This window comes from Microtus ochrogaster, chromosome 5 (genome assembly GCF_000317375.1).
Source record: "Microtus ochrogaster isolate Prairie Vole_2 chromosome 5, MicOch1.0, whole genome shotgun sequence".
In the NCBI taxonomy this organism is placed as follows: Eukaryota; Metazoa; Chordata; class Mammalia; order Rodentia; family Cricetidae; genus Microtus; species Microtus ochrogaster.
The window spans coordinates 18,937,979-18,954,703 of NC_022012.1; the positions used below are offsets into that span (position 1 = coordinate 18,937,979).

At 39.9% G+C, this 16,725-nt stretch overlaps 1 protein-coding gene across 1 annotated transcript in view; it reads right to left on the reverse strand.

Annotated features, from left to right (window-relative positions):
* Tbx20 (T-box 20) overlaps positions 1–16,725 on the reverse strand; it is a 58,431-nt gene that overhangs the window by 26,426 nt on the left and 15,280 nt on the right. Inside the window, exon 6 of the mRNA XM_005346957.2 lies at positions 7,592–7,668. Within this exon, the coding sequence (XP_005347014.1) occupies positions 7,592–7,668 (77 nt within the window). The remainder of the gene's footprint in view (positions 1–7,591; positions 7,669–16,725) is intronic.

The window sequence follows — 16,725 nt, forward strand, 5'->3', positions numbered from 1 at the left end:
ATAATAAATAAATAAATAAATAAATAAATAAATAAATAAATAAATAAATAAATATTTAAAAAGTGTTTAAAAAAGAGACACAGGCAAAACACCAATACATATAAAAATAAATAATTTTTTTAAAAAATGAAAGGGCAATCAAAAGAAAAGGTCAAAAGAGAGTGCATGCATGGTTAGATGAAGCTGAAGTCAAACAAATGCCCTAAATGAGACAAAGTCCATCTATAGTTAGCTATCACTTGTGGAACAAATTAGGAATTTTGACAAAGAAGTGGTCCTCTCAAAAAACACTGCAGCTGGTGTTTGTGCCGGCCTGATGCACTCTTCGGGTAAAGGTTATTTCTTTCCTATTGAAACTAAATCCAAAAGTGAAAAGAAGAAATGCTATATTTCCATTAAGCAAACTGAATTTGATAGTGAGAATGAAAAAAATTTGAAAGGGCCAAAGAGAGAAAATGGAACGAAGTCCTACCCATTACAAATATCAGCAAAAAGTCTTAAATAAAACACAAATAACTAAAGTCTGACAATATACTTCTAAAGCAACATAAAATCCAGACGGGAATTATTCCAAAAATAAGATAATAATTCAACAGGCAATATGAGAATAATAAATCATGTTATTATGTAAAAGTAGACAAAAAATTAAATCAACTCAACAGATTCTAAAAGAATGTTGAATGTAAACCTAACAGCGTTGGCTTAAAGGAACTTCTAATTCCGGCCGTGGTGCTTCTGGGGCTTGTGAAATAAGGAGCACCCATCCGAAAGCCAACCAGCAGAAACTACCCACAGCAAGACCCAAGAAGCACTACAAAGGACAGAGAAGAAAAGAGAAGAATGTCAGAGATTGTGTTTGTCGGCAATATTCTTTAGTCATTGTCAGAAAGAAAGAAGTTGCTTTAAATGTGTAACTATAAAAGAAAAATTATCATCTCTTGTAAAGACTGTGAAACAATATAATTGGAAATCAACAAACGTTAGAATTTATTAAACTAAACTTTGTGTTCACTACAGTGATGGAATGATATGGGGAATTTGATCATTTTTAATAAACAAAAACAGTCTGATTTCTAACTTAAAATTGTATTTATCACAGCAAACTGTCTCATAAAAACTCCTTATTACAGTATTTTCTAGTGGAATAAAATGCTAGCCACATATGTAATTCTCTAATAGTCTAGTGGCTGCATAAATAGCAATAAAATATATTTTATTTAATCCAATAACCAAAATATTTTAATATCTAATGAATATTATAAACTTCTTTTGGCTTTTCAAGACACGGTTTTCCAGTAGCTATGGAGCCAGCCTTGAAACTTGCTCTATAGACCAGGCTGGCCTTGAGCTCACAGAGATCCACTTGCCTCTGCCTCCTGAGTGCAGGATTAAAAGCGTGCACCAGTTATTAATAAGAGTTTTTCATTGTGTTTACTAGGGCTTTAAAGTAAAGTTCAGATGGACGGAGGGTTCTTTTACTTTCATTCCTAAATTCAGGATTGGGAGAGCCTCCCTTCAAATTTTCACTGACTTCCTTTACCCAGAGCTGTTGCACTAAATGTTGCAGCTTCATAGAACCAGGTACGTATCTAAGAAAATTGATGTGGGATTTCAAAACCTGAAAATGTCCAAATTCTGTCAGTGATAGTGTTAGCTAACAGAGTAAACATGAATAGTCCTGAGAAGAACTGAAAGGAATCCACAAGGATGACCCCAGCTAGGACTCCTAGCAATAGTGGAGAGAGTGCCTGAACTGGTCATCTACTGTAATTAGATTGGTAACCACCCAATTGTCATCAAGGAGCCTGCATCCATATACACTATAAACACATCAATTTTCTCCTGAGAACTTGTGTATAAATTCAACAGAAACAAAGCCAAAATTCCTATTACATTTTCGGGGGAAGATTTGCCAGATGATTCTGAAGACTAGATGGATGCATCATAGAGCATCAAGGAAATTTGAAAACAACAAGAAAACAGAGGTTTGACATCTGAGACACTTGACTATTTACGTATGTCATCAATTTATGCAAAGTACAAAAGCAGCAGCTAGGAAGACTACAAGACCTAGTGTAGATAAGAATTGGGGGGAAAAAAGAATCAGGTAAAGTACCATCTTACACCTGTCAGAATGGTTAAGATCAAAAACACTGATGCAGCTTATGTTGAAGAGAATGTGGAGTCAGAAACACTCCTTCGTTGCTGGTGGGAGTGAAAACTGTACAGACACTTTGGAAATCAATGTGACGGTTTCTCAAAAAATTGAGAATCAATCTATCTCAAGACCCACCTATACCAATCTTGAGCATATACCCAAAGGATGCTCAATCATACAACATGCTTAACTATGTTCATAGCAGCATTATTCATTATAGCCAGAACCTGGAAACAGCCTAGATGCCCCTCAATTGAAAAATGGATAAGAAAATGTGGTACATTTAAATGACAAAGTGTTACTCAGTTGTAAAAAACCAATGACCTCATGAAATTTGCAGGCAAATGGATAGAACTAGAAATAATCATCCTGAGTGAGGTGACCCAGACTCAGAAAGACAAACATGATATGTACTCACTCATAAGTGGATTAGGAGTAAGTATAGAATAACCAACCTAAAATCCACAGCCCCACAGAGGCTAGATAACAAGGAGGGCCTAAAGTGGGATGCATGGATTTCCCTGGGAAGCGGAAATAGGAGAGTTCTCCTAGGCAAACTGGGGGTGGAGTTTGGGGTGGGGGCCAGAGGCAGATGAGAGGCAAGATGGAGCGAGAGAATGAAAGAGACAAAAGAGACATCTTGATTTGGCGGCGGGGGGGGGGTCATTTTGGAGAAACCTGTTGCCAGGGAAACCCCCAGGAATCCACAAAGATGATCCAGCTAAGACTCCTAGCAATAGTGGAGAGGATGTCTGAACTGCTCATCTACTATAATTAGATTGGTGACCACCCAATTGTCATCAAAGAGCCTTCTTCCAGTAACTGATGGAAGCAGGTGCAGAGATCCACAGCCAAGCACTGGGCTAAGCTCTGGGAGTTCTGCTGAAGAAAAGGAGGAGGGAGTACACAAGTGTGTGGGGGGGGGTCAAGGTCATGACAGGGTAGGGGGCCACAGAGACAGCTGACCTGAGCTCCTGGGAGCTCATGAACTCCGGAGCAACAGTTAGAGAGCCTGCATGGGACCCACCTAGGCCCTTTGCATGTGTGTGACAGCTGTGTAGCTTGGTCTGTTTATAAGGCTCCGAGCAGTGAAATCAGGACCTGTCCCCTGGTGCTTAGCTGGCTTTTGGGAACCTGTTCTCCATGCTGGATTATCTGCCCAGCCTTGATGTAGGGGAAGGAGCTTGGTCCTGCCTCTACTTGATGTGCCTTGCCTGGTTCAAGGCCAAGGGAGGCCTGCCTCTTTCTGAATGGAGAAAAAGGAGTGGATGAAGAGGGGAGTAGATGGGATGTGGGGAGGAACAAGAGGAGAGGAGGGAGGGGAAACTGGTCAGTATGTAAAAATAAATGAAAATGTTAATTAAATTTAAAAAAGGAATTAGGTAAATAATCAAGGCAGACATAATTAAATCAAAATTGATTTACAGGTAATATATGGTATAGAAAAAATATAAAGTGATATGTCTCTTTGATATATATATCATGTCAAAAATGTGAATAGTAAGCTAGAAGGAAATACGATGACTTCATGTTAACTGTCAACTTGGAGTCAAGAACGGGGAGACTGGCCCCTGATACATCTGTGGGAGACAAATAAGTTGACTGTGTTAACTGAAGTAAGAAGGCCCGCATCCTGGGGGAGACACCAGTCCCTGGCTGGGATTCTGGTCTGCATAAAAAGAGAAGGGAATTGAGCAGAAGCAAGTATCCATCACTCTCGGATTCCTGGCACTGGACCCAATGTGTTCAGCTGCCTCAGTCTCCTGCTGTCTTGATTCCTGCCATGATAGACAATACCTTGAATGGAGAGCCAAAACAAACCCGTTCTCCCTTACAGGCTTTTGTCAAAGTTCTCATGATCCATAAATGGCTTTCATAGGTTGATAGGAGACAGACAAAGCAAAAAAAAAAAAAAAAAAATAGAGCTCCAGAAATAGGCTAATTCCTAAAAATTTATATTTAGACCATCATCTTAGCAAAAATGAAACAGTGACCACCATTTTTGACAGGGTACAAATAGATGGACAGACAATCTTTCTTTCCTTCTTCCTTTGTTTTAATGCCTAAAGGAGCTTTCTTGGAAAACTTGGCTGTGTGTTAAATATATTTGAGATCATGTGTCCACTCATTACAGGAGATAATTAACTAGGCAGATTCACACAGATAGAAACTAAAATGGATCAGGCCAGGAGAAAGAAGGGAGATGGGAGGCTGGAGAGATGGCTGAGAGGTTAAGAGCACTGGCTATCCTTCCAAAGGTCAATTCCCAGGAACCACATGGTGGCTCACAACCATCTATAATGAAATATGGTGCCCTCTTCTGGCCTGCAGGGACATATGCAGGCAGACAGCTGTATACTTAATAAATAAATAAATCTTTTTTTTAAAAAAAAAAAGAAGAAGAAGAAGGGGGATGGGGCCTGAGCATACCATCTCTTTGTGATACTGAGAACATTCTGGAAAAGGATAGAGGTGATAGCTGCATGATGTTATGAATTTACTTAATGTCACAGAATATCTTGCTTAAAATGATTAAAATAGTATTTTTAATCTTATGTATTTGAACACTGTTTTCTAAATCATGTGACAATAAAGTTTATTAAATCATTTCCTACTATTGAAAGCTTAGGTTCTTTCTCCAGTAAAACTGACATTTAAAAAATAGCAGAATAGTAGAAAAATATACAAAAACGCATGCTTTCACCCAGTATTTCTATCTTTGGTTACTTATCCTATATACATAACCAATAATACATGTAAAGAAATACATTTTTCTCCCTGTCATTCTTTAAAATGGGAAAAAATAAGAACCCTAAGTAACTAAAATTGTGGTATAAAATGAAAAAAAAAACCAAGACAATAACTTAAAAATTATAAGGTAAATATATCTAGAGGGAAAGTGGTTAAAAACAGCATCTGGTAACTGGTGTCCTCAGAAAAAGAACCCAGGGGAACACACAGGCACTGGAGTCTGCTGTTGTTTTTATGCTTTTTCCTTCCTGGTCAACATTCATTGGTGTTTTGTTCTGCAGTTGAGCAGTAATTCTTTGTCCAAGGAGCGGGACTAACAAAAGCACTGACTTCTGAAGAAAATATCCTAAGTTATCTTTCCTTCCTCAGAAGTAGCACTGAGCTTTTGTGCCTCTATGAAACCCCCCTAAAAGTAGGGAGGGAGGAGAACACAGCAGGCCAGAGGCTGTCCTAGGCTCCTTACTCATAGAACCAGCAGCAAGACTTTCCCTGGTCTAAATGGTTAAAAATTCATTCCTGTGGAGTCATCCCTTTGGGCTTTGTAGTGTGCTTCCACTCCTGATAAGGACATGAGTTTGCTTTACAACTCAGGACGCTGACCCTGCACAGTGAGGCTGCACATGAAGGGCAGGAAGGACACATCCAGCGACACAGACCCCGCCAAACCCAGACCCAGAACAACCGTGAGGCCTCAAGAAGCACCCAGCGCTGGTAGTTATGAAAAGGCCACATTAAAATCCAAGAACACACGTCCCATGCTGACAGTATTTGGGGGCACTGTCCTCCACAGTAGGTTATAAATCTAGGACAGGAAACTTGAAATCATTAAAGTCACATATTTATTACATCATATTCAGTTAGGTTAGAAAAATGCAGCATCTGTCATCGTGTCATAAAAAAATGTGTTTTCCCCTCAGATCTCTCATGAAGAAAAGCTCCCAGGATTGATACAGATAGGGCTGTTTTCAATCAGTTACAAGGAACAATTCAATTACTACATGGTTTAGTGCAGTAACTGACTCCAGACTAATTTAATTTCTTTAGGTCTCTAAAGATCAATTGATCTGATTTGTCCCATCCCCAAAGGCTATTTAGGAAAAATTCAGACTTAAATACCTGGAAATGAAATCCAAAACCTTGGCCAGTTTCACACCACTTAGGTCATCTTGCAAACTTTCAGCTAGTCACATCAGAGCGCTCTCTTGGCCTTAGGACCATCGCGAGCCACTTAGCTTCACAAGCAAGCGAGTGCTCCCACATCAGAGCGCTTATTCAATAAGTGGAAAATGTGACCACATGCATTATCAAATCTGCTGTTCTAAAGGGCAGCCAGGCTGGGCTCCTATCTCCTGAGCATGGGGCAACTCCAGGACTATTTTTACTCTAAGATCAGCTCACAGAGAGCGTTCAGAGTTACTCAGACAGGGTCTAAAGGGTTGGATGCAAGGCTACTCTAAGACGAGAGACTCAGAAATATTTCTGCCCTTTGGGCTTATGTGCACTTTCATAAATGCCACCATTCACAATTCTCTAACCAACCTGCTTTTTGAGACTCGGGCAATAGATGTCCCTTCAGTGGCCTAAGGATTGTTGCTGACTTCACCACTCCGACCAGTAGTCAGACTCTCCAGCGATTAGTCTTTATTTTTTTAACTCAAGCTCTCAGGCTCCCCACATAGCTTCTACATCCATTCCCTCCAAGTATGCCAACCACTCGGTGCTCGGCCACTTTGGCAGGTTTCAGAAGAATCAGACACAAGTTGATAAAGCACAGTTAACCTTTCATTTGAGTTGCCAAGACAGATTGGACAGAGGTGTCAAGGTCAGAGATGCCCATGTGGTAAACAATAAAATGAAAAGCAGAAATGTGTGGCAGTTGGCAGGAGAGTGGCACAAAAATACTAAGATACAGTATAAGTGAGGGGGCTGGTAGCTACGCGGTGTTCCGCCCATTAGCAAACATATCAGACCTAGTATGAAGATGAAGGATAGAAATTTACTGGGTGTAAAGAGTGTAGATAATCAATTGGCTCAAAAATCTTCTCGAAAAAAAAATACATTTCAGTATTCATAACGTGCTAGTAGCTATGGATCCCGATCACTCCGTGGTGTCCAATGACAACAAACAGCTGTCACTGTGGCGGGGTTTCACATGCACGGCCGCTTCTTGTCTGCTTCCGGGCCCTCAGACTTGATATTTATTTCTCCGATGAAAGATAGCAACCCATTTTACAGATAAAATTGTGTGGCCTCAAATTAAATGGCTTCCCCTTGGTTCAAAATTGCAAATCATCCCTCAGTTCTTTGTGTTATCAAGCACATCCCCCTTCTGAAGGAAAATGGCTATGAAGTCCCTCAGAGTGGCACTCAGTAAGACAGTGTTCAATTGTAACTAGGACCCACTTTCTGGTCACAGCAAACCCGATGTTTCACAGTGGAAGACATGGTCCATATCAAACAAACCTCTTTTCTGGGGAATCATTTGAGAGATCCTGCAGCAGGCGCTCTCGAGACGGAGGAGCTGTACAGTGACAGGGCTTATGGTTGGGAAAGGAAAGGTGCAGAGAGAATGGAAACTACATGCTGTAAAAGCATGCTTCGTGGTTGCTAAGAGGCACCTGTTCTTACCACCCACTCTTTTATCTTATCTGGACAAAAGAACAAATAGAAAATTCTTATTACCTCTCAATGTCAGTGAGCCTGGAGGAGTCCCGGAATCCTTTGGCAAACGGATTGCTGTCTATTTTCAGCTTGGTTATCTAGGAAGGAAAAAATGGGTACAAAACGATCTCATTTCAGAGGTCAACGAGACAAAATCAGAAATAGTTTTTTCATTTCCCAAAGACCCCAGTGATCCTGTAAGCATCAGGAGAAGTTTGGGTTTGGGTAAGGGACAAGCCCATGATTGAGAGCAAAGATTTGGTGGCCTTTCAGGCAAGACGGAACATGAAACTAGATTGTGAAGGATTTAAAATGCTAGGGAAAGGTTAGGACCAACTGGGGCAGGGGAACGACCTCCATGGGAGAGTTGTGCAGACCGTGTGTGCTGTGGGGAAGTGAAGAATGGAAGCAAAGACGCTGTCTCATTCTGACTTGGAAGCATGAAACAACTTTTTGTGCAGGTGACTACATACTGTAATAGATAAGAAAATTAAAAGGCTAATTATAGCCCATGTTCAACACTGTGCTGATACTGACGTGTTTTATATAAATGCAGGATATGAAGCCTTCAAAGTATAAATGTACTACCAGTATCCTTTCCGTTTGCCTAACTTAGAATGGAAACAGTTACTTTGTCAGCCTTCTGTTTAATGTCACTCACATAACTATGCTCATCTAGAAAGAATTACTTTCTAGTAAAAATCAGTCTCCAACGTTAAGTGTCCACATTTCGGAATTTATAAATCTTGTAGTGTTACTATTAACACAGAGAGACCCATTAGACCCTGTGTGTCACACCTCTGAGGAAAAATACTTCAGGCTGTGAAGCAAATACCGAGGAAGGACTGATGAGAACAGATTCGGAATGGATTTCTGTTAGCACTAAAAGGAACCTCACCGATGAGCGGGCTATGCCCTCATCTGGCAAACAGTCACAGTGAGTCACAAGGAGCTCCAGGACCCAAGTACCTGTTCCTAGCTGCGTTACTAACAGGGAACCCTTTCAAGAGGGTCTTAGCTTGTAATATCAAATTTGGGATACAGGTTCTCCTTTGGAGGGAGACACACAAAATACTCTGAGCAGGGGAAAGGGAGCCATGGATGTGGGGTGTCCTGCTTCACACTAAAGAGAAAGCAATTAAAACAGAATTTTACATGCTAACTATAAAATTTATAAAAATAAGTATAGTATTTATTTATAAAAGTTTTATAACAAATACTACTTTGAAAAAAAATGATCAGACTACATCCAAAGTTCAACACTTCGAGTTTCTCTTATCACTAGAAAGAAAGATGCCGTTTCCTTTTGAAAATATCCTCAATGTGAATTGTGTTTGTAAGGCTGCCAAGAAGCTTTCACCTCCCTTAGGGTGCCCTCCATCACACAGGTGGATGCTCTTCTCTATCTGCAGCACTGACAGGTCCAAGCAAGAGCCTGTGACTTAGAGCCTTGGGGGTACCTGCTCACTCAGAACATCTCCTGCAGAGCAGCAAAGGGATAACGAGGTTCCTTTTCAGCAAAATTATGGATATTACTAGACAGGGATGGAACCATGATAGACAATAAGATCTATTCACAATGAAAAGCAATAATAAAACGTGCACGGAGCTGAGTCCTCCAAGGCCTCAGGTGGCCTCTACAATGTGCACATCCAACGCTTCGGGATGAGAATCTCTTCTCATGCATGGCTGCCACTCCTAAAGACCAGTCTGTTCAGTCATTTGTTTCGGACTTGAACTTATTTTTGAATGTCCGCTTTCAAGAAGAAAAAATATTATTTATTCAATATAAATTATAAAAATTCTTTAAAGTCCATAGAACCAAAATGCCCTAAGATTGTAAGTCCCAGCAAGATTTTAATCTTCAAGAAAAAAGATGTTCTTCTTTCTGCTCAGCAACTGTAATGTAAAATACTCTATAATGTTAAACTGTCGTAAGGCATTCATTAGCCAGTATTTATGTAATGAGGATCGGTTGCTTTGGTCCAGGGTAATGGCAGGTAGAGACCTGAAACTCTATGGAGCAAGTGCAGAGATACACCCTGAAGAGCCCTGGGTGATGTGAGTCCGTTGCAAGGTAGTGACACTAAAGGCAACTCAAACCCAAATGAAAATTTTAACTGTGCGCCCAAACAACAAAGGCAGATCTCGCTCTCAGTAACGTATTCTAAAACTAAAAAGTGACTGGATTTGCTGGTAGTTAGAATTGTCTGGAGATAATGGCAGATGCTGTGTCTAACGTGGAGGGCGACATCAGAAGTTCTTGGAGCCTTTTTTCTTCCATGTGAACCACAGCAAGCTTTATTTGGTTGCAAATAAACCACGCAACAGAAAGAAGTGTCTACACTATGATGGCTGCTTTGTCCTGGAAAGGATTTTGAAAAATTTATGATTGGTTTTCATATTTCCAAAGTTTAAAAGTCAGTGGCTTTGAACGACGCAACTTTGGTTAAAATTCTCCAGTGCCCTGATACAAGTAGAGAAATGAATGCCAATTAATGTGTCCATGATCTAACATTATTGTCATAACTTTGTGCCTGGAAATGAACTCAATACACCATGAGTTTCTTTATTTCTTAGAACTATCTTTCATTATTATAATTATCTACCACAATTTTTTTAAACTTTCCTTTTTATAACATTCACTGGTATCAATGATAGCTTTTCTTCTCCACATCTTGATATAATTTCAAGCTTCAGAAAAATTGCAATAGGGCATGGTCCTCTGTATACCTAGGCCTACTAATAAAGTACAATGATGATTTAATTTAGAACAATAATTAGAAAGGAATGCAAGACAATTGCCTGATGTTTACTTTCTCTATGGATGAGTTTGACTAAATCCAGGGGGAAAAAAATCACTGATTTTAAGCATTAGAAGAGAAAAAAAGCTGGGTGAATCTGGGGTTGTGGTTATATTATCTCTAGTGAATACAGCAGCACAGAGATCGTAGTTCCCTTTATACCTTATGTGGCTCAGCTCACCTCCAGACCCAAAAGACAACCACAGCAGTAATTCCAGACAGGACTGTTGAGCTTTATGCTAAGGACAAACTGCTAAATTGTGATTTAATGATTTTGCAGACTATGTTAAACTGTGTATTAACCTAGGATGCTTAAAAGCATTCTATTTGTTTTCTTTTTTTCTTTTTTTTTTTAATCGTTTTTCAAGACAGGGTCTCTCTGTAGCTTTGGAGTCTGACCTGGAACTCACTTTTGTAGACCAGACTGGCCTCAGACTCACAGAGATCTGCCTGCCTCAGCCTCCCAAGTTCTGGGATTAAAGGTATGCTCTACCACCTCCCGGCTTTTATTTAGCTTTCATATTTCAAGATTAAACAACACACAGACACACATACATCCACATACATATATACATACATATGTGTAAATGAGTGTGTGTGTGTGTTGGTTCTTTGAGACAGAATCTCTCTACATATTCCTTGCTATGCTGGAAATCACTATGTAGACCAAGTTGACCTCAGTCTCACAGAGATCAGTCTGCCTCTGCCTCCTGAGTGTTAAGTATAAGTCTAAAAGTTTGTACCATTATATCCAACTGCAAAATAATTTTAAATAATAAAATTTTATTTTCTAAGTAACTACAAATCATAAAAAGGTCAGAAATTAGTATTTAAATTAAAAACATGGAAACTTGCTTATGAAGGGGAGTCTGACATCTTCTGAAGGAGGCAGAACTTGACTGCTTGTTCGTTTCCTGGCCATCCAGACCCCAAAATAACAACACAGAAACTGTATTAACCAAATCACTGCTTTGCCCATTAGCTCTAGCTTCTTATTGGCTAACTTTTACATATTAATTTAACCCATTTCTAATTAATCTGTGTATGACCATGTAGCTGTGGCTTACCGGCTAAAGTTCTGGCATCCATTTCTGGCTTCTCTCTGACTCCACCCTTCTTCCTCCCAGCATTCAGCTTAGTTTTCCCTATCTAGCTAAGTTCTGCCCTGCTATAGGTCCAAAGCAGTTTCTTTATTCATTAAAGGCAATCACAGCCTACAGAGGGAAATCCCACCTAGACATCCCTTTGTAGAACTGAGGATAATGGAATGACTGTCTGTGAGAATGGATGAGACGAAGTGGCTAAGCACCTGGACCTACTCCAACAAACTCCACCCAGGAAGTTCGCAGCCTACAAAGCTGCTGCCCGGTTAAGCCAGAGACACAGATCTTTTTAGCACTCAAAAACAATTATTTTAAGATTTATTTTAAGAAGCTAAATAAGAAGGTGAATCCAAAGACAAACATATAGGCATCCTCCTGAATATTAACCTTCATCAGGCGATGAAAGGAGACAGAGACCCACATTGGAGCACCGGACTGAAATCTCAAGGTCCAAATCAGGAGCAGAAGGAAAGAGAGCACAAGCAAGGAACTCAGGACCACAAGGGGTGCACCCACACACTGAGACAATGGGGCGGTTCTATCGGGAACTCACTAAGGCCAGCTGGCCTGGGTCTGAAAAAGCATGGGATAAAACCAGACTTGCTGAACATAGCAGACAATGAGGACTACTGAGAACTCAAGAACAATGGCAATGGGTTTTTGATCCTACTGCACGTACTGGCTTTGGGGGAGCCTAGGCAGTTTGGATGCTCACCTTACTAGACCTGGATGGAGGTGGGTGGTCCTTGGACTTCCCACAGGTCAGGGAACCCTGATTGCTCTTCGAGATGATGAGGGAGGGGGACTTGATCGGGGGAGGGGGAGGGAAATGGGAGGCAGTGGCGGGGAGGAGGCAGAAATCTTTAATAAATAAATAAATTTAAAAAAAGATTTTTTTTATTGTGTGTATATGTATGTGCCTGTGTGGGTTGACATTTATTACATGTGTGCAAGAGCATGCAGGAGGCAGACGAAGGTATCTGATCCTCTGGTTGAAAAATGCCAGATGGGAATTCTGGGAACCAAAGCCCAGTCCTCTGCTCTGGATCAAGGAGCCGTCTTGATCCCCTGAATCAGCTTTTGAAAGCAGCAAGATTCTTCACTTGGTGAAGAGAACGTATTGACAACTAGGAATAGCACTACGTACTGAAGAAATCCTGCCATGTGTATGTTCATGTGCATGCAAAGACTTGTGTTTTTGCTATCATTGAAATGACGAAGAGTAATGCATGGGAAACCAGAAAATTCATTAATTTTACCATTGCTATTATCTGTAAATAAGTGTATTCACAATTAGAGGGCAGATTTGTGACGCCAGCAGCAGTGCACGGAAAGACAACTTTACAGTGACTGTTATTCTTTTCCACTGTCACACACCGGACTCGGAATTCAGCTGGGGTGCCAGCCATAAGGTAAAATTGGCCCTTGGAGACCATTTCTCCAATTATCAGGAAGAGGTCTGACCAAAGGCATTTAGAAATGAAACCTGACCTACACTTCAACTCCACAGCAATGATCTGCCAGCTCAAAAACAACGCGTGACCTTTAAATCTTAAATTATAAAATAGTTTGTTGAAAGTATAATGTATTTAGCGTTTATCTAATAATGTAAAGAAATGCAATCATCCCCTTGCAAAAAGCAGAAGAAGAAATGGGTGAAAAGGTCCCATTTTCATTAATTTTAAATAAAACTACCGCGTCAATAAGTAAGAAGGTTTCACACACACACTTTCAGAAACTTTGACTTGAATTTATCACATATAAAAATAATAGTCATATCAAAGTTTAAGATAGAAGGAAATGGGTCCAAGTGGAAACTTTTAATCCCTCCCCTTCTCATCTTAGTTCTTCATGCGTGGAAAACTTTTTGTTTATGCTATACACAGTATTTATTTCCTTTGTATCATATTTATTTTTGCGTGTTTACTGTAGGTAAATTAGTACACGCAGTGTGGCAATGAAACAGCAGCTGACTCCGGGAGCCCTGAAGGTGAGGTAGGGAGAAGACAGCACACTACCCACTGAAAATGGCAGTTCCTGAACTGATTTATAAAGAGACCTGGGTCAGCTTTATTTGCTGAAGGAAATCTATCAGCCAGTTGTGCAAATGGTCCTGCTTTATTAAGCCACATCTATGGATGGTTTTATGCTAAGGATGGCATTGAAAATGGATTACAGAAATAAACCCAGGAATCTGAGGAGGAAGATGCTTCTATTGTGGGCTATTCCATGGTGAAATGGTCTACTAATCCTATTAATCTTTAGACTTTATGATGCAATCAAAGATTGATGGGTTCTTGGGACTGAATTTTGAACCCACTTGTTCTTTTGATTAGAAAACTAAACATTAGCGAGAGGAGTAATGAATGTTAGAATCTGCATTAGTTAGCAATAAAATATATATTATTTTAATATAGTAGCAATCTCAAATTCGGCTTTCAAACTATTGATCTTGGAAGTGATTACTTTATTGCTTGCAATCCAACCCAAACGGAGGAGTGAGGACCCAGAAGTTCAAACCTTCTTGACAGGCCTGGCACTTATCAAATATGTAGCCATGAGTGAGTGTCCTAACCACTTGGAACTTCAGTTTCATTATCTACAAAATGATACTCACTGGACTCCCATCAGGGATTCATGTCAGAATTAAATAAGATTACTGAGAAAAATGTAGAAGGATTTTTCTGAATTAAAATAACCAGCCTAGACAATGAATCTTAGTCGGAGCTTAGAACAAGAGGGGAAGAAACAAAACCACAATGGGTACAATGGGCCAACACTAAAATTTAGATGAGCTGACATTGTATGAAGGGATATTTCAATAGATCTTCTAGGCTGTCTTAAAGACAATATGGTCACAACAATAATATCCTCACCGTGGGACCGTGCTTGCTGGATGGAGTCAGCCTCAGTCAATGAGACTAGTATCTTAGTTTGGATTGGCAGAACAGTATAGACAGGGGAAAAGGAGTAGACAGAATGAAGCAAACTTGGTAACATTTAATTGTGAAACCTGGGTGGAGAGTGCATGCAGTTCACTGGACCATTTGCTTATAAGACTTTCCTTCTGACACTGAAGTTTTTCTGAGTAAATGGGTTAGTAAAAAAATATTTCCATGAGACTATCAAATGGACGGGCATGGTATATCTTTGCTAAAGTGAGCCGAGCAGACTCTTGGCCCTCTTGTTGAGGATAGTAACCCTCACGTGATACTCACCAATATCCTGTGTGAGCATAGCCCCACACAGCCAAAAACCAGTGAGCGTGTGTGTGGTGAGGGGGAACGATAATGTAAAACCCTCTGGGAAAGATGTCTGAGGGTCCACCAAGGTCAGAAGCTGAGAGAAAAGGCATCCTGCCCCTCTGACACTCAGTTCAGAGATCAAGGACTAAAATAAGTATAATAACTGCCTTGCTTCAGATCCACGATGGGCACAGCAAGTCACCTCAATTTCCCCCACTGTGTATTGCGTAATAAACTACTATTTCTCTGATTTAATAATATTCCTGCAAAGATTAGATAAAATCAATCCTTTAAGTGGCACTTTGTAAAGTCTAGCCACCTTTATGTAATCTCTGCGCTGTGGCAGAAGGCCTGCTGGTGGTTTTTTAGGATATCTCCTTCGCCTATCAAAACAAATCTAAGGTATTGCACGTGGAAACTTCCCTCCCTATTGATTCTAATTCATTGCATTTCTGTTTAAAAAAATAAAACTTGTAATCTACTTTTTCTAACTTTGTCCCTCTTAAAAAGGAATTCTGAGAGCAGCATTGAAGTTTCCATAGGACAAGTTTTTACTTCATCCCAAAACATCAACAAGGTTTTGAGAAGTGTTATACATCTAGTATTGTATCATAAAGTTACACATTCACTTAGTGGAAATGAACTTAATATTTCTCGGAACCTGGGAGAGCCACGTTCCACGTGCTTTCCACATGTGCGGTTGTGGCTTCAAAGATCAAGATCTTCAGGGCTTTAGGATGCTGTGGACTTTGATCTATTCACAAAGTTTTACATGGATATTCTCTGAAAGTCTCTCCTTTTGTGTTATCATTTTGGAGAACAAAGAGATGACACTTTGTTTATATAATAAGGTAATTTATGTAACAACTGTGCATTGATTTATCTTAGAAAATATGCCAACAAATTTTTAATTTCATTTATTTATTTAAATGTGTGTGTGTGCGCGCATTCGTGTGTGTGTGTGTGTGTGTGTGTGTGTGTGTGTTTTCTAGGGATCTGCCTCAGGTAAGCAGGTCACAAGTGCCTCTTTACCTGTTGAGCCATCTCCATGCGCAATCACTGACATTTTAAAGTCCAGGTGTGGATAAGCACTCTTGGCACTCCTCAACAGTCCAACATTGTATTCCCAAGGCATGTTGGTACACATTGTCCCATCCGTGGGGCACTGCAGTCTCCAAATACGGTCTGGTTAGTTCTTAGCTCCAGCTTATAAGCCAGGGAAATGGCAGCGATAGCTGTGAACGAAGCACGAGCCTTCTCCACCCACTCTGGCCATTCTTAAATACTTCTTCTGTCTGTCCCTACTTCTTTTCTTTCAAGATTTTTATTTCTTTTATGTATGTGAGTGTTCTATCTGTATGCACACCTTTAAACCAGAAGCGTCTCAGATTCCACTATCAATGGTTATGCACCACCATGTGGCTGCTGGGAATGAAACTCAGGCTCTCTGGAAGAGCAGACAGTACTCTTTTTTTTTTTTTTTTTTTTTTTTTGAAATTTTAGGTTTACTTGTGCAGGTTAGTTGCAAAAAGAGAAAGTGGTTTTGGTTTTAATAATTAAAGTGCAAATCAACTAACTACACCAGGAAATAAACGGGAAGAAAAATCTTTTGATTAATTGGTTTTACAATTTGTATAAAAACACCAGAAATACATATACATACATATATGAACATAAATAACAGTTTACCTTAAATTAATATTTTAATTAGCCTTCCAAGTATTACTATTTCCCCCAGAGACTCCATGAATTCTATCATAAAAATGACATCAAAAATTATCAAAAATCATTAACTCCAATAAAAATATGGCCAGTATGCTGTCAATAAATAAATAATGCAGACAGTACTCTTAACTGCTGAGCCATCTCTCTAGCCCCCTTCCTGCTTTCTTATTTGCACAGGACTACCTCTGCTTTCAGCTTCCTCCTGTCTTCCCAGAGCCTCTGGATCTCCTCTGCCTACCCACCCATGTTGGATTCTCAGCCAGCAGGCAGTATGATTG